This window comes from Crinia signifera, chromosome 8, assembly GCF_055691185.1.
Source record: "Crinia signifera chromosome 8, ASM5569118v1, whole genome shotgun sequence".
Classification (NCBI taxonomy): domain Eukaryota; kingdom Metazoa; phylum Chordata; class Amphibia; order Anura; family Myobatrachidae; genus Crinia; species Crinia signifera.
In genome coordinates this window covers 172,522,523-172,544,443 of record NC_139224.1, presented here as the reverse complement: position 1 = coordinate 172,544,443, position 21,921 = coordinate 172,522,523, and the positions used below count along the sequence as shown (strand labels likewise).

The 21,921-nt window shown below is 49.4% G+C and overlaps 1 protein-coding gene across 1 annotated transcript in view; it reads right to left on the bottom strand.

Moving 5' to 3' along the window:
• The window catches only part of ST6GALNAC5 (ST6 N-acetylgalactosaminide alpha-2,6-sialyltransferase 5), a 79,607-nt gene extending 68,329 nt beyond the window's left edge, over positions 1-11,278 (bottom strand). Inside the window, exons 1-2 of the mRNA XM_083157787.1 lie at positions 11,054-11,278; positions 10,208-10,402 (exon numbers count right to left, since the gene is read on the bottom strand). Of these exons, the coding sequence (XP_083013913.1) occupies positions 10,208-10,402; positions 11,054-11,068 (210 nt within the window). The 5' untranslated portion in view covers positions 11,069-11,278. The remainder of the gene's footprint in view (positions 1-10,207; positions 10,403-11,053) is intronic.
• Between the last annotated feature and the right edge of the window lie 10,643 nt (positions 11,279-21,921).

Sequence of the window (21,921 nt, the reverse complement as noted above, 5' to 3'; positions counted from 1 at the left end):
TTCAGCCTGGCCACACATGCGCAGAAGCACTGCAGTGGGGCAAGCTGGTGGGCGATTATCGGAAGACCATGAAATGTTTACCATGTGATGGCAACAAACATCGGAATGGAACCATCGAATAGTAAAACCAATACCATCGAAACAAAAACATCGATGGTAGTGAAATATCGCAATGCGATGATCATCTGTAGTCCATAGAAGGGGAGAGTTGGATTGCAGGTCCTGTGTTGATAGGCTGTTAAAGTGGCCGCTCATTACCCAATTATTATTCCAAACAAAACCGCCAACTAAGGGCTGTTTGCAATGATAATCGGGTAATCTCTGGTAGCAATCCATAGTAGGGTGGCCCATTGCTGCTGTTGCCATCGATGGTGGTAACGGCAGCATACTATTCAATGGATGGTTTTACCTATCGACGGTCATGTTTTTTTCTTTGACTGACTGGCCTGTGGGTCAATCAGAACCTGGGGGTGTGGCTTCATGAATGTCAGGGGCGGGGCTATGAATTGAGTCCCTGGACCTTGGGGAATAAAAAAAAAGAAAGAAAAAAAAATTGTTATATTGTTATATATGTAGGAAAACTATCTGGATGTCCCCCATCAATGGCAAAAGTATTCTACATCGACCATAGCCCATCGATGATTACGATTCGTCAATCGTCAATGGTCATCCCTAATCGATAGTTGCCCATTTGCTCTCACGTGAAAATCATACATTAAGAGGAAAGTCCAGTAACAGAGCCATATGTGTTGGGAGATATGCTAAAACCCATTTAGTGGTGTTGCTGTTGGTTACAGCCTTCTCTCCTCTAGTTGCACAGTCCCGGATCTGAAAAGTTTATCCTTGGAATATTACAATACTTTTTCTATTATATAACAGTAGCGTGAGGTTCTGTAACTTGTGGCGTACGAGCGCGGTTCCATCTCGGCCTACAATTGTTCTGAGCCTGGATCGCAGGGAGTGACAGATGCACATTTAGTATCGCCTACTGTTCCTTCTGCCAATGGCGGTCACATTACTGAATAACAAACAACATTCCTGTTGCGTTTATGGAGCGAAGCATGTGTGCTGGTCCTTGTTCACACGTTAGCTGGTGCGCAGCACATATAAGCACAGCTGCAGCACCGCCGGGGTCTCTGTTATAGCGCAAACTGCAGCCACCTGGAATATTCTGATGGCTGTGCAGCGATATTACTGTGCGCAATTTACCATCCGCTGCTGACGTCCCCAGCATTCGCTCAGACAATGGCGCAAGGTTGTTCGAGCCCTCTTCCCCTCACTACGGTCATGTCGGATTGCGTCGAATTAAAGGAAACCATAAAGGGCATTAAAATAATTGTACTTTTCCCTTTGTTTCTAGATTCGTCATATATTGCAGAGCAAGAAGGGAACAGTAGACCATGGGGCAGGTGTATCAAGACTTGGAGAAAGAATTAACCAATCAGCTCCTGACATTTTTTAAATGGTGGGTACTTTATCTCTCTCAAAGGCTTGATCCATCTGCCCTCCACTGACTATAACCCACGTGGATAACGAGGAGCACTTAAGGGCCACGTTTTGGATAAGCTCCAACAGCTGTCCCCAGAAGAACGCAAGGAGTGATTACTCCCGGTATGAGGGGGAGATGGGGGAACCCGGGGGATACGTTCACTAGGTCGACAAGCGTTAAGTCAACACCACTTGGTTGACATGCATGAAAGTCAACATACAGTAACTGAAGGTATACATGCAGGAAGGTCGACATGACTGAAGGTCGACGTGTGTTTTTTTTTTTTTTTTTTCAGCCGACATGTGCCGACAGGTGGTATTTCATGCCTTACCATCCACTAGGGCGCGGTGGGAGAATAAAATAGTGTGCCGAGCGCAGCGAGCCATGCAAGGGGACGCGGTGCTACATTTTAGTATCCATGACAACGGTGTCGATATTCGGGACAAAAAAAAAATGAAAAATCCCATGTTGACCTTTTGACTGTCAACCTTCCCCATGTCGACCTAATGACCATGTCGACCTTCAGTCAGCTGTCCTGGTGAAATTCTGACAGTCCGCATCCTGAACGGAAGTATGAAGGGGGGGGGGGGGGGTAGGTTTAAAAACTAGGGTGGGACTTAGGGTTAGTTGCTGGGGGATTGTCAGAGATCAGAGATCCCTGCTGCGGTCCCCCTTTGATACATTTAGGAGATACTTAATATTTGCGGCTAAACCCCGAAAACGTGCGTTTCGGGCATTTAGCCGCAAATGTGGTTTGATAAATGGACCCCTTAATGCGGTAGGGGAAGAGAGTTTTGAGGTGGCCATACACAAGGTGGCCATGTCAGACACATCCGATTTGGGATTGATCACAACCCAATCTGTTGACATTGGATAATATTGGTCCCAAATCAGACAAGTGTATGGGGGCCTTTGCCTTACTTGTCGGGACTCTCCATATCGGAATGCCATGGTTCGGAATTATTTGACCTCTAGCATCCCCACCACCGGGAAATCTTATACTGGTTAACCATTTACACTGCTTCTTAACCCGGGTCATGCCAGGTAACTAGACCGGGAGCCGCTCACGTGTAAAAACCTGGGATGTCTAAGGCAGCGGGTTTTGTGGGTGTCAGGAGACCTGGAAAACATGTGCTATTAGAGTGTCCCTAACACTGTGTTTTAGAAGCACTGATCCCTCGATATATAGATATATATATATATCAGGCTGCAGAGACCATTTGAGGATAGATTTTAGATACATTTTCAGTTCATCGCAAAAATCTAATATATAACATGAAATGCACAATAAACCTTTATTAAACAAAAACAGAAGCGACACGCTGCGCAGGATGAACGAAGGATGAACGCAGGATGAGTGTAGGATGAGCGTAGAGTGAGCACAGGATGAGCGCAGGGTGAGGAAAGGGTGAGCGCAGGATGAGGAAAGGGTGAGCGCAGGATGAGCACAGGATGAGTGTAGGATGAGGGAAGGATGAGTGCTGGATGAGTGTAGGATGAGCGCACAGTGAGCACAGGATGAGCGCATGATGAGGGAAGGGTGAGCGCAGGGTGAGTGTAGGATGAGCACAGGATGAGGGTAGGATGAACGCAGGATGAGCGCAGGATGAGTGTAGGGTGAACAAAGGATGAGCGCAGGAGGAGGGAAGGATGAGCGCAGGATGAGGGAAGGATGAGCGCGGGGTGAGTGAAGGATGAGCGAAGGATGAGCGCTGGATGAGTGTAGGATGAGCGCGGGGTGAGCTCAGGATGAGTGTAGGATGAGCGTAGGATGAGGGAAGGATAAGCGTAGGGTGAGCGCAGGATGAGGGAAGGATGAGCGCAGGATAAGGGAAGGATGAACGCAGGATGAGGGAAGGATGAGCGCAGGATGAGTGCGGGGTGAGCTCTGGATGAGTGTAGGGTGAGCGTAGGATGAGTGTAGGGTGAGCGTAGGATGAGTGTAGGGTGAGCGTAGGATGAGTGTAGGGTGAGCGTAGGATGAGTGTAGGGTGAGCGTAGGATGAGTGTAGGGTCAACGTAGGATGAGCGTAGGGTGAGCATAGGATGAGCGCAGGATGAGGGAAGGACGAGCGCAGGATGAGGGAAGGATGATCGGAGGTTGAACGAAGCCCCTGAATAGCTTTTTAATGCAAAATATAAGTAATTGTCCAGCACAGCCATCTAGTCTGCTAGGCCGGAGAGCAGACGCATTATGTGGGCAGCCAGAAGTGACGGCTCCAGTGTCACAATCTGCCGACGCTACTGTTCTATTCTTAAAACTGCAACTAGAAGCGACTTCAGCTTAATGTTCCAAATCACATCAGTTATATACCAGAAGTCATGCAGTAACGAGCAACCCTTGGTGACAGAGGAGGAAAGTACAGGACACCCCAATAATCAGACCAATACAATATATACGGTTCTCCATACTGTACTCATCGTTACCGTCGTACTCACAGCACTCACGGGAATTACCGGGGCATTGAACCAATCCCAACACATGTTACAGTGCTTAGAATAACTGCATCAGAAATAGCATGAACTGTATCTGTTAGACTATAAATATAAATGTGACCACTAGGGGGCACTGTTCTATAGAAGACTGGATAGTATATCACAGATCTACACAGGAAGAGTCAGTATACACTACTAGGGGTCAATTTACTAAGATGGAACGTTTCCCATAGCAACCAATCAGATACTAAATCTTATTTATTTAGCACCTTCTAGAAGATAATAAATATAATCTCATTGGTTGCTATGGGAAACATCCCATCTTCAATAGATAGCCTTTCTTAGTAAATTTTAAACCCTAGTATCTATCATACGTTGTAGTGGCAACACGGCTCTTTGTGCAGACTGATCTTTCTATGTAGCTTTTATTAAGTGACAGTTAGGAGCTGATTGGTACTTTATCTCCAACCCCTTGCTCTCTATACAACTCCTCTCAAGATAATCACTTAATTCTGGGGTCCCCCAGCCGTCCTGCCGGCGGCTAGGGGACACAGCGCATGCTATATCCGCTGCCATTTGTCCTATATTGCAGACAGCAGCATTGCCGGGGTGAAGGAGACTGTGTGCCGTGTACATGTGCTCTGCGTCCAGTCACTGCACAGAGACGGAGGCTGTCAGAGTACTGGGCTTGCCGTCAGTGGCCCCTGTAACCCGAAACATGGGATTTCCCAACACTTGTAGTGTGAATGGTGCTGACACCGGTTTGGTACCACCAAGGAAATCCAGGGTCTAATTGGAACCGTGGACGGACCTGAGATTTTGGCGTGAAAGCGGTATTACTTACCGTGAGGAGGAAAACAGAAAAATGCCAATTAGTAGCCGGGGCAGACAAAGCATTATAAATGTGTGACTATTACAGAGCAGGAGCCGCAGGTCTGGGGAACTGGATCAATACACACAAAGCAGAATTGTAGGTTCTAATGATGGGAACAGGGGGCGGAGAAGAGGAGTTTTACTGATCACAGGCAGAGAGGAGTGCAGGTGATATGTCATCAGCAGGATACAATCCGTACTGTCCAATCAGCTGCCAGTCACTATACTACAGAGTGTCAGCCCAAAAACATTTTTTTTGTCAGTCCAAAAAATACCATAGGGCTTATTTTCGGGGTAGGGCTTATTTTAGACCCTCAGTCCTGCTTATCCACATCATGCCCCTCACTCACCTTATACTTTAAGCACAACTGCCGCTTTCCTTCAGCGTTTTGCAGCCACTCTGCTTGTGTACAGATGCCGCTCAGTCCAGCAGAGGCTTCAGCTGTACCAGGGCTCCCGCAGCAGCAGCATGGAAGTTTAGCGCAGGGACTGGGCAAAATGGGTATTTGGCTAGGGCTTAATATTTTCGGGGTAGGACTTATTGTGGACCGTTGTCCAGAAATAAGGGTAGGGCTTATTATCGGGGAACACGGTAGTACTGATAAAAGCAGCTCCATCAGATTTCCTGACTGCATTACAAAGTACAGCAACATTGTTGCAAGAAAGTAAAAATAATAGTATTTCCTAAGATAAGGGAAGTATACAGGGGGGGGGGGGGGGGGGGGGGGCGACACTGCTGAGCCACCTGTCAGGGTCAGAACACGGGCTCTGATTGGCAATGTCACTACATTTATCCAGCATGCATGATATGTATCGGCGGACGATAGCGTCACGCAGTCCCGCACAAAGCTATGGCCCCACACACGGAGCGATGTAGGGGAATTTCTAAGCGATCTAGCGACTATCAGGATGTTTCCAACAGCACAGAGCATTTAAGGTGTTGTGCAAGCTGATCTTACAGGAGGTAGTGTCCAATCCTTTGGGTTAGGGTTAGTTACAGGCTGGGAACTATATGGACCAGATTGCATCCCATGAAGTTAAACATGCATGTGATATGCTAAAGCGCGCAATGTGATCTAGTCCAAACAGTATGTGAGATGTGCGCAGGAGTGCGCAGCGCAAGCCCAAAACACAACCGGTGTGCGCAGGAGCGCGCATCGCAAGCCCAAAACACAACGGGTGTGCGCAGGAGCGCGCATCGCAAGCCCAAAACACAACGGGTGTGCGCAGGAGCGCGCATCGCAAGCCCAAAACACACCGGGTCTGCGCAGCTGCATCGCAAGCCCAAAACACACCGGGTGTGCGCAGCTGCATCGCAAGCCCAAAACACACCGGGTGTGCGCAGCTGCATCGCAAGCCCAAAACACACCGGGTGTGCGCAGCTGCATCGCAAGCCCAAAACACACCGGGTGTGCGCAGCTTTAGTGTTTCCCAGTCTAGATCCTCAGAGAAAACGACCAGTCCAAGTTCTTAGGAAATCCATGTTTGAACATAGAGGTTTAAATCAAAACAACAGGCAGGGGAACTAGTTAGTTATCCTGTACTATCCTTAAAACCTAGACTGAGCTTTTAAAACACTGGCATAAAGTAGGTTCCCAAACTTGGTCCTTTTGACTACAAACAGTTCATGTTTTCCAGGTATCCTCACAGAGCCACATGTGGAATAATTAGTTCCATCGTGGATGTGGTAACGAGCAGTAATGAGCGCACAGTGGCAGCAGTGAGGTACTCCCGGAGCCTAGGATACGGTGGGGCAGCACAGTGGCACTGTGGCGAGTACTGTCTCACATCACTAGGGTCCTGCATTTTATCCCTGTGTTTGTGTCAGTGCACCTCTATATGAAATAACCTTCATTTCTCATACAACTTAAGGTGCCCATACACCTACAGATTTATCATCAGATCTGGCTGGTTGGAACAAACACCTGGTAATATCTGAGTGACAGTTTGTCAGTTTTCCAGCATTTCCAAGCAAATGGTCAACTGTCATTTGCTTTCATCCATAACCATGTTTTTGTTCCAACCAGCCAGATCTGAAGATAAATCTGCATGTGTATGGCCACCTTTAGAAAGACAAAATCCTGATATCAGCCAATTTGCGGCAACTGAAAACACAGCTGCTTGGAGTTGATACACGTCATTTTTATATATATATGTCTAGTGTCCGTTTGTGTATCTCCAAAACACTGCCATCTGTTGGCAGCCAGAGAAAATACATCTCTTTCTCGCTCACACATACACAAACACAGAGGCAATCACAAGGTAGCAGACTAGATTTTGAAGCATTAGCTTTGAGCAGGTTTACTAATCATTGATATAAGGGATTCTACCACAACGGTCCATTGATCCAATACCTCTATAGGGCTGTATATTCTCTGTATACTCTCTGTATATTCTCTGTATACAGCCTTTGACACTCAGAACAATAGCAGAAATAACTGACAATAAACTCTGGCTGTGGTAGTATCCTCATTACACTAATGAACACATCACACTGGGCTGGCGGCAGCATTTGGACACATTACACACAACTCACTGGACTTAAGACCTACAGTAGTTTTAGAATCTCCATTGCCACAGAGTCCGACTGCTTTATCCCAGGGTTGCCTACCTGACCCTCTCCATGAGGGAGAAAATGCTCTGCTCCTGGACTTCCCTGGTGATGTAGGGTTGTCAGCACCTGTGGGGAGCTAGGTAACTGATAATGATAAGAAAGGTGTCACCACAGGTGCTGGCAATCATACATTACCAGGGAAGCCCAGGAGTAGAGCATTGTGTCCTCCTGGAGAGGGGTATGCTGGGAGGTATGGATAATGTATGATTGCCAGCACCTGTGGGGAGCTAGGTAACTGATAAGAAAGGTGTCACCACAGGTGCTGGCAATCATACATTACCAGGGAAGCCCAGGAGCAGAGCATTGTGTCCTCCTGGAGAGGGGCATGCTGGGAGGTATGGATAATGTATGATTGCCAGCACCTGTGGGGAGCTAGGTGACTGATAAGAAAGGTGTCACCACAAGTGCTGGCAATCCTACATTACCAGGGAAGCCCAGGAACAGAGCATTGTGTCCTCCTGGAGAGGGGCATGCTGGGAGGTATGGATAATGTAGGATTGCCATCACCTGTGGGGAGCTAGGTAACTGATAAGAAAGGTGACGGCAATCATACATTACCAGGGAAGCCCAGGAGCAGAGCATTGTGTCCTCCTGGAGAGGGACATGCTGGGAGGCATGGATAATGTAGGATTGCCAGCACCTGTGGGGAGCTAGGTAACTGATAAGAAAGGTGTCACCACAGGTGCTGGCAATCATACATTACCAGGGAAGACCAGGAACAGAGCATTGTGTCCTCCTGGAGAGGGGCATGCTGGGAGGTATGGATAATGTAGGATTGCCAGCACCTGTGGGGAGCTAGGTAACTGATAAGAAAGGTGTCACCACAGGTGCTGGCAATCATACATTACCAGGGAAGCCCAGGAGCAGAGCATTGTGTCCTCCTGGAGAGGGGCATGCTGGGAGGTATGGATAATGTAGGATTGCCAGCACCTGTGGGGAGCTAGGTAACTGATAAGAAAGGTGTCACCACAGGTGCTGGCAATCCTACATAACCAGGGAAGCCCAGGAACAGAGCATTGTGTCCTCCTGGAGAGGGGCATGCTGGGAGGTATGGATAATGTATGATTGCCAGCACCTGTGGGGAGCTAGGTAACTGATAAGAAAGGTGTCACCACAGGTGCTGGCAATCATACATTACCAGGGAAGCCCAGGAACAGAGCACTGTGTCCTCCTGGAGAGGGGCATGCTGGGTGGTATGGATAATGTAGGATTGCCAGCACCTGTGGGGAGCTAGGTAACTGATAAGAAAGGTGTCACCACAGGTGATGGCAATCATACATTACCAGGGAAGCCCAGGAACAGAGCATTGTGTCCTCCTGGAGAGGGGCATTCTGGGAGGTATGGATAATGTAGGATTGCCAGCACCTGTGGGGAGCTAGGTAACTGATAAGAAAGGTGTCACCACAGGTGCTGGCAATCATACATAAATGATCATTAAAAGTCAACCACTTTTGGTCGACATGGATTAGGTGAACATGGTCTAAAGCTTAACACAAGCAAAATGTCGACATGGGAAAAGGTTGACATGAGTTTTCATGTTTTTTTAATTTTTACCTTGTTCACACCATCCCAGTGGGAACAGAGGAAAAATATAAGAGTGTACTGAGCGCAGGAGACGCTGTACACTTATACAATGTCATGTCGACATAAACACAAAGATAAACGAGAAAAGCACACTTTCACCTTCCGACCTTTTAAAGTCGATGGTTTTGTTGTGTCAACCTTTTGACCATGTTGAGCCTTTTGTCTGTCAAAGATAGTTATCTGGGACCAGACGAGGCAACTGCTCATTTCTCCCCAAAATATTTCTAGCAGAATCCGCAAACTGTATCCTCACTTCCATGAGCAAATCCCAAACATTGAACCACAGAAGCTTACAATCTAATACTGCGACGTGATATAAGGGACGCCACGCTGTAGTGTATATGCACAGTAACAATGGCAGTGATACACACCGGCTTAGTGTCAGCCATTCTCTTTGCAGCATATGTGTAACAAAATAAAATAAAAAACAGGGACTTTTTCTTGTGTCCCAACTTCAGTAAGGTGAGCAAGCTGTAAATCAGCCGGCGATCCCTTTATAGCACGTTCTCAAACTCGGTCCCCAGGATCCCACACAGTGCATGGTTTGCAGGTCTCCTCACAGAATCACAGGTGAAATAATTAGCTGCACCTGTGGATCTTTTAAAATGCATCAGTGAGTAATGAGTGCACCTGTGCACCTGTCGAGTGATCTGGAAAACATGAACTGTGTGAGGTTCTGAGGACCGAGTTTGAGAAGCACTGCCTTATAGCAACACAGTGTACTGTGCGACAGGGGATTATAGAAGTCTCATTCCATGGAACACAATGATGCGCAGACGTTACATAATTATCAGGAACAGAGGTTTATACACCCCATCGCCCTCCCGCGCCCTGCACTGACTGCGTAACCAGTGCATGAGGACCCTGGGTTCAGCGGGGACAAGGAGGGGGGGGTTTGTATGAAATGATAGCAAGCGGCATTAAACAACACAGGGGATATGGATGGGAAGCTCCCTGTTGCTCTGTCTGGGAGATTAGGCAGCACTGTGATGCTGGGATTTAATGCAGTATTGGGCTCCCATGTAGCAAGGTCTCCCCCCAGACCCCCACACACCCAGGAGGGGAGGGAGGGGGGGGGGGTAGGACCACGGACACCCAGTGTTATCAGCTGCAGCTCAGGGACAAGTTTCCCAGCCTGGTGAGAATCAGAACAGCCACGTTACATATCTCCCCCTCATATATCAGCGTGAGATGCCAGCCTGCCCTCTTACCTTGTGGTCGGCGACACTGATGTAACCCTCCAGGACAGGGCTAGGGGGGTGCTCCCGGGTACTGGTGGTCCTCACACTGCTGGCGGTGGATGACAGCTGGGGGCTCTCTTCTTTCACGGTGCCCATATTGTTGTACATGATCAGCAGGCTGGTACACATGGTGCTGAGAGCTAGCAGTAGTGCCAGCCCATGGCGCTGTACACAGAGGGAGGACAGTCAGCACAACACATGGCTGCCATATGCCACGCTACAAATGGGCATTCACAGCTCTTACCCACTGCCCTTTATTACACAGGCTTGTAGTCCTGAGGACCCCCCAACAAACATCCTAAATAAGGGGGGGGGGGGGGATGCTGCGATCCCAGCACCAGATAACCATGCAGTATCCCAGCTGCCCCGCTCAGTGCCCCCCTGATGGGGCACCTGCCAGCCCCTGCCCTACCTGCCCAGCGTGGCAGGGTGAAGTTTATCCGCTGGGACAGGGGGGTCCACGAATCAGGAGCACGCCAGCCTCCCACCTCCAAAGTTTCCAAGTGAGAGTTAACTTGCACCCCTATATAGATTCTCCATGCCAGGCTAGGGGGACGCAAACCCACTGTGGAACCACAAGCGCCAGCATGCCAGGGCAGATTTTGGGCTGCCAAGGCATGCTGGCACATGTAGTCCCACAACAGATTTGCTGTTCACTGCTCTATGCCCCCCACCTCACCCAAGCAGATAACAAACTCACCCCCCTGCACCCCCAATGATGACAAACAATAAGTTTGAAGCCATAAAGGTGCAGAGCAGAGGGCAGTGCCCACCCCTCCTCCCCCATAAGCAGCATTACACAATGGACGGACTTACCATCAGTGTCCTCATCTTGTGCCTCTCCCCAGCTAGGTGGCTGCCTCTCTCCTCCTGTCTGATGCTTCCATGGTAAGGGAGGCTGGCAGAGGCTGGGCAAGGGGTGCAGCCTTCCCAGCCTCAGCTGCTGCTGCTGCAGAGATTACAGACAGATCCCAACTGGAACCTGGTCTCTGTGTCTCATACACACACTGACTGCTGGGTGCCCGCCGGGTCCTAGAGCCGCCTGCTTCCTTTCCCTCCTCATGCAGAGTGCTCTGAGATGAGACGTGCGGGGGATGTGTCAGCAGCAGGCTGCCGGGGCATGCTGAGACTAGTAGTACCCCCAGGCTGCCAGGGCATGCTGAGACTAGTAGTACCCCCAGGCTGCCAGGGCATGCTGAGACTAGTAGTACCCCCCAGGCTGCCAGGGCATGCTGAGACTAGTAGTACTCCCCAGGCTGCCAGGGCATGCTGAGACTTGTAGTACCCCTTGGCTGCCGGGGCATGCTGAGACTAGTAGTACCTCCCAGGCTGCCAGGGCATGCTGAGACTAGTAGTACCCCCCAGGCTGCCAGGGCATGCTAAGACTAGTAGTACCCCCAGGCTGCCAGGGCATGCTGAGACTAGTAGTACCCCCCAGGCTGCCAGGACATGCTGAGACTAGTAGTACCTCCCAGGCTGCCAGGGCATGCTGAGACTAGTAGTACCCCCCAGGCTGCCAGGGCATGCTAAGACTAGTAGTACCCCCCAGGCTGCCAGGGCATGCTGAGACTAGTAGTTCCCCCCAGGCTGCCAGGGCATGCTGAGACTCATAGTACCCCCAGGCTGCCGGGGCATGCTGAGACTAGTAGTACCCCCCAGGCTGCCGGGGCATGCTGAGACTAGTAGTACCCTCCAGGCTGCCGGGGCATGCTGAGACTAGTAGTACCCTCCAGGCTGCCGGGGCATGCTGAGACTAGTAGTACCCCCCAGGCTGCCGGGGCATGCTGAGACTAGTAGTACCCCCAGGCTGCCGGGGCATGCTGAGACTAGTGTTACCCCCCAGGCTGCAGGGCATGCTGAGACTAGTAGTACCCCCCAGGCTGCCAGGGCATGCTGAGACTAGTAGTACCCCCAGGCTGCCAGGGCATGCTGAGACTAGTAGTACCCCCCCAGGCTGCCAGGGCATGCTGAGACTAGTAGTACCCCCCAGGCTGCCTGGGCATGCTGAGACTAGTAGTACCCCACAGGCTGCCGGGGCATGCTGAGACTAGTAGTACCCCCCAGGCTGCCGGGGCATGCTGAGACTAGTAGTACCCACAGGCTGCCATGGCATGCTGAGACTAGTAGTACCCCCCTGGCTGCCAGGGCATGATGAGACTAGTAGTACCCCACAGGCTCCCAGAGCATGCTGAGACTAGTAGTACACCACAGGCTGCCAGGGCATGCTGAGACTAGTAGTACCCCCGGGCTAACAGGCTGCCAGGGCATGCTGAGACTTGTAGTAAGCCCCCCAGGCAGCCAGGGCATGCTGAGATTTGCAGTAACCCCCAGGCTGCCAGGACATGCTGAGACTTGTAGTAACCCTTCGGCCAACAGGCTGCCAGGGCATGCTGAGACTTGTAGTAAGCCCCCCCCCCCCCAAGAGTTTGTCTTCTACTGGGTGCACAGAGGTAAGTAAAAGCTTTTTGTGTTAAATTAATTAAAATGTAACGTTTAATACCTGTCTTTATATGAAATATTCTCATGTTGTGTAGAAAATAAACATATATCATTAAATAGTGTCATTGTGTCTCACTGCTTACAAGTCATACGTGGAGTTTCAGATGTTTCGAATTGGAAGCGAATGGGGCCCATGCACTTATGCGCAATGCGATGTCCCATCACATCCAATCGCATCTTGCAGTGCTTAAAGTACCCGCTTCCAGCACCCGATGTTGCATGCCATCTGCTGGATGCGATTTTTAGTAAGGTTACAAAATCGCACCTTATTGCATTTTTCAAAATTGCTATTTTTTGGGAGGAAAATTTGACTATTTAATGAAATGCGAATTACCGGCTAAAAAATGCGATGTTTAGTCATGAAAATGTGCGAATTTGAGGACATGTGCGATTTTGGAGACATGGTAATGTGCGCTTTATTTTTAAAAAAGCGTGGGGTCCCCCATCCTGAGTATAACCAGACCCAGGTTCATTGAGCCGGACCTGGTTCCAAAAATATGGGGGACAAAAAGGCTTCATCCATCCAAGGCTGAAGCCTGGGGCAGTCCTCTGCATCCCTCGGCAGTGGACACCGGGCTGATACTTTCTAAAGATAAATAAAAAAACATTGCTTTTTACAGGTAAACTACGAGTCCCAGCAGGGCTCTATGGAGTCGCCTACAGCCAATCAGGGCTCAGTGCTTCTAAAGCAGTATGACAGTGGGGATCCCCACTGTCATTACTGCAGAGGAAGCCATGTCACCCCGCAGTCAGTGTGGGGTGATGTGCAGGGGAGATAGACACCGCTGGAGCCTGGAATGGTAAGTACGCTGGTGCAAAAATACTGTATGTGTATGTAATCTCTTATATATTTGGCTACATCTGTAACTCAAAGTGTGTGAGTGTGTCTGTAACGCTGGGTGGAGCCTCTGACTCACATGACAGAGAACCAGCCCAGTGAGCCCACAGTGCCAGACACCCTCTGCCTCCCCATGTTGCCCAGCTACTCCACAGCCACCAGGTGAGCACCCCCCCGCGCCCCCTCCCTCGATTTGCCCCCCCCCCGTGACCCCCCCTCCCGCGATTCCCAGCACCCCCCTCGACACCCCCCCTCCCGCGATTCGCGACAGACCCCCCATGCCACGATTCGATGCAACCCGCACGACCACCCCCTGCGCCCCCCTCCCGCAATTCGCGGCAACCACCCGCGCCCCCCCTCCCGCTATTCGCACGGACGCCCCCCAACTACCACCCCCCCCCCCCCCGCGCGATTCACGGCAACCCCAGGATTAAATGGCACATGCAAAACACTGACATGGCTATGGTCGACAATGAAAAAGGTTGACATGAGTTTTTGAAGATTTATTTTTCATTTTTTGAATGTTTTCATATTCATTATCATGTGTCGACATGGACACCAATGAAGTGCCACACTTATGTCAACATTTACATGTGTTGACCTTTCTGTGTTGATTTTTTCTTGTGGCGATTCGCGGCACACCCCCGTGACCCCACCTCCCGCGATTCACGGCATCCCCCACCCCGTAACCTCCCGCGATTCGCGGCAACCCCCCTCCCCGTGACCCCCCTCCCACGGTTCACGGCACCCAACCCCCGCGACCCCCCTCCCGCAATTCATGGCACCCCGCGACCCCCCCTCCCGTAATTCGCGGACACCCCCCCCCCCCCGCCATTCACGGCAACCCCAGGATTAAATGTCACATGCAAAACACTGAAATGGCTATGGTCGGCAATGAAAAAGGTTGACATGAGTTTTTGAAGATTTATTTTCATTTTTTAAATGTTTTCATATTCATTCTCATGTGTCGACATGGACACCAATGAAGTGCCACACTTATGTCAACATTTACATGTGTTGACCTTTCTGTGTTGATTTTTTCTTGTGGCAATTTTTTTCCACTGGCAACTTTGTGCACGTCAACCTAGACATCATCAACCAAGACGTTGTATAATATACAATACCTGTTCTGTTTTACTGTAGGTGTTTTAAGTCAGATCTTTTACTGCCACTATTACTGTTTATGTAAATGCATTCTGTATGACAGCAACATCCTACCATCCTGCTACAAGAATATATAACCAACTAGGTGATTCATCGCGCCCCGTGCCCCCCCCCCCTCCTGCAATTCGCGGACCCCCCCGCGCCCCCGTCCCGCGATTCACGTCCCCTCCCACGATTCACGTCACCCCCCGCGCACCCCCCCTCCCGCAATTCGCAACCCCCCCTTGCGCGATTCACGCACCCTCCCACGCTTTGCGGACCCCCGCCCTCTCCCGCGATTCGCGGACACCTGCGCCCCCTCCCTCCCTTGATTCACGGCACCCCCCGCGCCGCTCCAGCAATTCACGGCACCCCTGTGCCCCTCTTTAGTCCCCCGTATGCCCACACACCCCTATCACTACCCAGCTTCCTGCTCTCCTGAACTGTAACTTCCACCACTGGGGAGTCGCTGACGCTGTGTTGCCCACATACCCCTATCATGCCTCATAGCCCAGCCTCCTGCTCTCATGCACCCAAACTCCCACCCAGTAGGAGGAGACACTGACTCAGGGCCACTGTCCTGTACTCCTGTACTGCCATGCTGGACCCTCACCCACTGGCAGAAGCTGCACAGTGTCTCCCATCCTCCTCTTTAGTCCCCCTTATGCCCACACACCCCTATCACTACCCAGCCTCCTGTTTTCCTGTGTCGTGACCTCCGCCAATGGGGAGCCGCTGACTCAAAAACACCCTACTATACTATTGCACACACACACACCTAAACAACACGCACACACAGCCCCCCCCACACACACCGACAAATGTCACTGTACCATCCACACTATCAATATACATCTTACTCTAACCGCTTTTTAATTAAACAAAACAATACACACCCCCTTCCAAATCATATGCTTTCTTTTTAACACATTTCACCTATAACTCAAGTTGCAATACAGGGCAATTCTAACCATATTTCTCATATACAAAGGTTTACAAATTAAGGGGGCGCAGCCCCTTACGACGGTGTAAAGAGCGCCTGTAGGGCTCGATGAATCACCAAGTAAAGCTATACTTTTCTCTGTGCTTTTTATTTCAACATTATTTTTACAGATGAACTATAAGTCGAAGGGGGGCAATTAATGCCCCACATGAGACTCGTGGTTCGCCAAGTCCCAGCATGTGGGGGAGGCCTGCTGGGACTTGTAGTTCACCTGTAAAAAGCAATGTTTTTTATTTATTTTTTACACGTATCAGCCCGGCGCACCGCCCAGGGACGCCGGAGACAGCCCTGGATGGGTGAAGCCTGGGGGGAGCCCCTTTATTGAGGGGGTCCCCACTCCCCAAGGTACCCTGTCCAGGGCTGACAAGCCACGGAGCGTATGGTACCGCCGGGGGACATTACATAAAAAGTGTCCTACAGCTGTGGCATGACACCGTGGACTGTTGGAGCCCGGTGCTGATTCCAAAATATGAAGGGCCCCCAGTTTTTTGGTCCCCCGTAATTTTGGAACCAGGACTGGTTCAAGAGTCCCTGGGCTGTTTTCCAAAATATGGGGGACCCCTACACTTTGTATCTCCCATATTTTTGGAACCAGGTCTGGCTCTGTGAGCCTGGGACTGGTTATGCTCAGGAGGGGGGACCCCACACCTTTTTTTTTTTTTTGAACTTTAAACATTTTTTAAGACTGAACCATGCGCAGATCTCAATGATCTGTGCATGGTTCTGTCAATGGTTCTGTCAATTTGGATAGTGGGGATATAAAAATGTCGGAGGACGCGTTCCGCCGCCCCACGCAGGACTCGCTGCGCTCGCCACGCTTTAGGGTGGCATGGATAGTGGGAGGGGGGTGCCTAAAACCTCTTTGTATGTCATAAAATCATATTATTGTACAGTTAATGTAATGGGATCGCACACCTTATAAAATCGCAAGCGATCGCATGTGATTTGGCGGGAGGTGCGATGCGATCACCTGGGGCACACAGAGCAGTGAATAAATGACATAAAAAATTGCATCGCATCGCACGTCACTAAAATGGCCCATGCGATGCGATTTTCCTACGCATAATAGCCCTCTAAGCAATTTGTGGGCGCCGTGCTAGGAAACAAGTACCCTGCATGCACTCGTTTAAAAAGTGGAAATGTAATCCATGTTAAAGTATAGTCTTTGGACCAATTACCGAATATTATTGTAGAAATCATTATGTGATAGATGTGATTATGACAAATTACTTGCAAGGTATCTTGGTCTCCAATCCATAATCCAGATTTTACACCCATCCCTACTAATAAACGCTTGACACATGTAATGACCCTATATAAGGAATGTAGGACATTGCAGTGGCGTAAGTTCGTCCCAGTTGCTCGGATGCAAGAAAAATATTAGTGCCCCCCCCCCCCTCCCCCCGCAACACCTTATAAGTATGCTTGTACCGTATGTATGTATATTATGTGCAAAATAAAAAATGTGTGGTCTATGGTCCTGCTAGGAGGGGGAGTCAGCCTCAGAAGCTATATTAAAGGCTTTCAATTAACTGATGCAAATCTGTAGGTAGGAGAGGTGCCCCCTTGAGAGCAGGAGCCCGACGGCAGATGACACCGTTGTCTCCCATAGTTACGCCTCTGGGACATTGTGCTAATGTCTGTTTGCCAGTGTCCATTGGGGAAGTTTGTGTACATAAGGTGTTTCCTTACTTCAGCAAGAGTAAAGGCCCCCATACATTAGGCCGACTTGTCCTTAGGACAAGTCGGACCCAATTCTCCTGTGAGCCGCCCGGCAGCTCCCCGGGAGGCTCACATACAATTTGGCACTTGATGAGCCAGTTTTTACATGTGATAAATCGCTTTTGATTTATCACATTTAAAACAAATGGGGAGCTGCAGGGCGGTGAGGAGCAGTGGGGCGGGCAGCGGCAGTAGTTGGGGCGGGCAGCGGCAGTAGTGGGGGCGGGCAGCGGCAGTAGTGGGGGCGGGCGGCGGCAGTAGTGCCTGGCCGGCATGCTGTGATCACAAATAGCAGCGCTGCCGCTGCGGGACGGGACGCACAGTGGCGGCTATTAGATTTTCAAAATACCTGTCAAATGACCGGCCGTGCTGTGATTGGCTGAGAGAGCTCTCAGCCCATCACAGAACGGCCGGTCATTTGCCAGGTATTTTGAAAATCTAATAGCCGCCACTGTGCGTCCCGTCCCGCAGCGGCAGCGCTGCTATTTGTGATTACAGCATGCCGGCCAGGTCAGCATCACTCGCCGCACCCGGCACCCGCCGGGAACTCATTTGTGAGCCGCCGCCCGCCCCCACTACTGCCGCTGCTATTTGTTATCACAGCATGCCGGCCAGGTCAGTGTGTCTGCCCGCCGTGCTCCCCCGCCCCCCGGTGTCTGCATGCATATGCCTGACAGGTGGGCAGGCATATGCATAGCATACAAGGAGGTCGGATGATCTTATGTGCTGACCGTCGGACCTCCCTGATCCGGTCCGATGCGCACGGGACCGCGCATCGGATCGGATCATATATCACACACCTGCGATTTTGGGGCGATTTCATCCGGTTATTGGCCCAAAGTGCCAAAATCGGATGAAATCGTCCCAAAATCGTATAGTGTATGGGGGCCTTAAGTAGCAACTTTTAGGAACACTTTGCTACTGTTTGTACACAGCCAGCAATGTGTGAGTTGTTAACAATGCAAGCTGGGGTTAGTTAGCTCGCTGCTGCTGACATACCATTGCGCACTTCTTGAAGTATCTGCTGCTCACACTATGGATTGTATAGAATCCTACGCAAAGGGCACGCACATGCAAACGTATGGAATGTATCGCAAAGCATGTCATTTGTCCATGGGCCACTTTCAGGAGCTGGCCCTGCAGGGTATACATTCCCTAAGCAAAATATGTTTATGTTTGTGTAAATGTTAGCATAGTTATAATGGGCATTAATAAAGTAATGTTTGAATGAATGCAAACATGAATCGTCTCGTTTAACAAACTTATTTATTGTTACATTTCTAAAAATGTTATACACAATATTTTAAAACGGAAATGTTGTGGCTACGTATGGAAGACGTAGTAATAATTGGTGTTATTGGTTGTTTTATGAAGGCAATAATAATTAAAAAATTACTTTATGGTACATCCTTTGTTTGGCACAATCCAATTGACTATACCTTGTTTTGCAATTCGTTCCACAGAAATCATCAGAAATGAATGTTGCAACACCTGTTTTGCCTGTATGTATTTTTAGATTTAGCTATTGGTACTTTATGTCAGTATGTGTTAACATTTTTAACATTTTAGCTGGCAGAGGCCGCAATGCATGTGATGGTGCCATGGCAGGGGCAACGTCCGGCTCCACCTTCTCGCCGAAGGAGGCCAGGCCAGAATCTTCGGCACACGTGTTTCCCTATTCGGGATGCCTGATGATGATGAGGTAACAAAGCATTGGTTAGACTTCACCTAGACTATGGAGTACAATTCTGGGCCCCGCACTATAAAAAGGACTTTATAGAACTGGAAAAAGTCCAAAGAAGAGCAACAAAACTAATAAAGGGATTGGAGAATTTAAGTTATAAGGACAGATTGAACTTTTTGGGATGGTTTGCGCTAGAGAGGAGACGTTTAAGGGGGAACATGCTAAATATGTAGAAATATATCTGGGGCCAATATAAGGAACTGCCAGGTGCCACTTTTTCTGTAAGGAAGGACTCTAGGACACGTGGGCACGAGTTTAGATTAGAGGAAAGAAGATTTTGTTCCCTAAGAAGGAACCATGTTTTTACGGTCAGGGCAGCCAAACTATGGAACTCTCTTCCTGGTGAGGTGGTGTCGGCAGATGGAGAGGTGGTGTCGGCAGAGACAATAAATACATATAAAATAAGGTTGGACAAACATCTAATGGTTAAAAACTTCCAGGGGTACAAACAATAATCATACTCTTTAAAGATATCAGAATACACTACGTATAACAAGGGACAAAGCTAATAGATCATACTCACGACCAAGGTTGACCTAGATGGACGCAAGTCTTTTTTCAGCCTTAACTACTATGTAACTATGTATCTTTTGCCTCCAAATATCATCTTAGACACTCTCTCTTTAATACTGAGTGATCTTGAAAGTTGTCACAGGCTCCCAACAGCAGAACCGCCGATCACCTAGTGGTTGGCGGTTTTACATTTCTGCACCTCAGAATCCTTCCAGCAAGTAGTGGGAGTACTTGCAGGAATATCCCAGCCTGCTTTCAGCCGGATCCCGAGGCTCGTTATGTCTGCCATGTTTTAGCGCAAGGGGCACCTCATGGCAATGTCATTTGACCAGGATACCCTTGACAGGTGTAAGCAGCAATTTCACCACCTTGCTGGCTTCCCCAATGTGATAAATGCTGTGGATGGGACACATGTACATCTTCCGTAAAACAGGAAGATGTTCCACTTGCTGAAAGTAATGGTGATTTCTGGGCCATCCATGGAAATCCTGGCATTTAATTCCAACTTTAACGGAAATGCCCATGACTCTAATGTCATCCGTCAAACCGGGATATGGCGTAGACTAAAAGAGCTGGAAGGACGTGATGCGTGGATTCTGGGTGACTCTGGTTACCCCTGCACACCCTGGCTGCTTACTCCTTACAGCTCTCCAACATCGGGCCCACAGGACAATGCGGAGCATGTTGCCACCAGTTAAGTGATGGAGCACACGATTGGCCTCTTAAAGGGTCATTTTCGTGTGCTCTCCCGCACTAGTGACGACAATGGTGCCAAGGATTGTGGGAATGTTTTGCTTTTCGCATAACATCGCTGTAAGGAGGAATGTTCCCTTCCTTGAGGAGGACATGCAGCCACTCGAGCTGCAGGACATTGCCAAGTGCCCACCCAGAACCCCGGAGAACATATGTGGGTACCAGATGCGTGATCATGTGTTGTCTCATTTTTTCGGGTAAATGTATCTTCAGACCCAATTGTTGAAGATTTTTGTCCAAATAAACCATCATTACAGTTGTAGTGTCTTTCATCTTTGCAGGGGCTGGCGGTGGATTCGCCACATGCCAACCCGTGCCAGCTGGCAGAAAGGGACGTGCGCGCACGAGATGCGCGTGTGTCCCCTTACAACAGGGCTACTCTTGGGTCACCGTCGCCTCGCCGCCAGTCCCCACTGCATTCCCTCACCTCCCCACCCCTCCCCTAACCCTGCATGCCTGCCTCCCTGAAGCGGAGATGGGCAGGGTTTCCACCCCCCCCCCCCCCCCCCCCGCCGGTCTGACGAGCCCTGGCGCTGGATGAACGGCGCTTCATCTGTACCTAGTCTAAGGTTTATTGGACATTTAGTTGTGAGGTTATTAAATCAAACTCTATGACTCTCTTTCATTATGCATGTCGTCCGAAGAGATGTTTTATTTACAATGTAAAAGTTGAAAAAGAGGAAGTGGAGTGGTGCGCTGTCAATAGCAGCTGGCACTGGGTTGTCAGACCCAAAAAAGAATACAGAAATATAAACAAAGGGTGTGCCAGCGCTAGCTGTTTTAATAATGTAAACAAGACGGTTCTCATATACTAATTATTTATTAATCAATTAATCAATCAATATCAGCAAAACACATAAAAATATGGATAAAAAATTGAGCAATATAATAAAATATATAGATCTGGGATGGGTAAAGGATCACGTATAGGCCTCCATCAATGGTTGAAATGGTCTGATTTTATATTACCATCCTCTGTATCTCCTGGAAGGATTTGTATGTCCAGAGAGTGGTGACCCCAAATGTCCTTGGGTGCCCTATAATTTCAAGGGCTCAAGCCTCCCTTATTTGGCGTGTGGTCTCCATGTGGCTGGATATTAGGAATAGTGCAGATATCCCATCAATTTTTAAAAGTCCAGAAATAACAGGAGTTACCGATCGTCGATGGGAGAATGGACTGGATACAATTATTATCAGCTCAACGCGTTTCCCCGGATAGTCTGTGTACGGCTTCCTCAGGAGCAAGTGTGGACTGAGAGCTCAGGGCCCAGTATATATAGCAGCAGTATTAATTGCTCAAGCTCGTGGGGATCCCGCTGCCCTCACTGCCTATACCGTCAATCAACGGGGGTGGGGGATCCCCCGGATGTCCCAAATGTGACCAGTCCAGTCTCCCATCGACGATTGGGAACTTCTGTTATTTCTGGACTTTCAAAAATGTATGGGATATCTGCACTATTCCTAATATC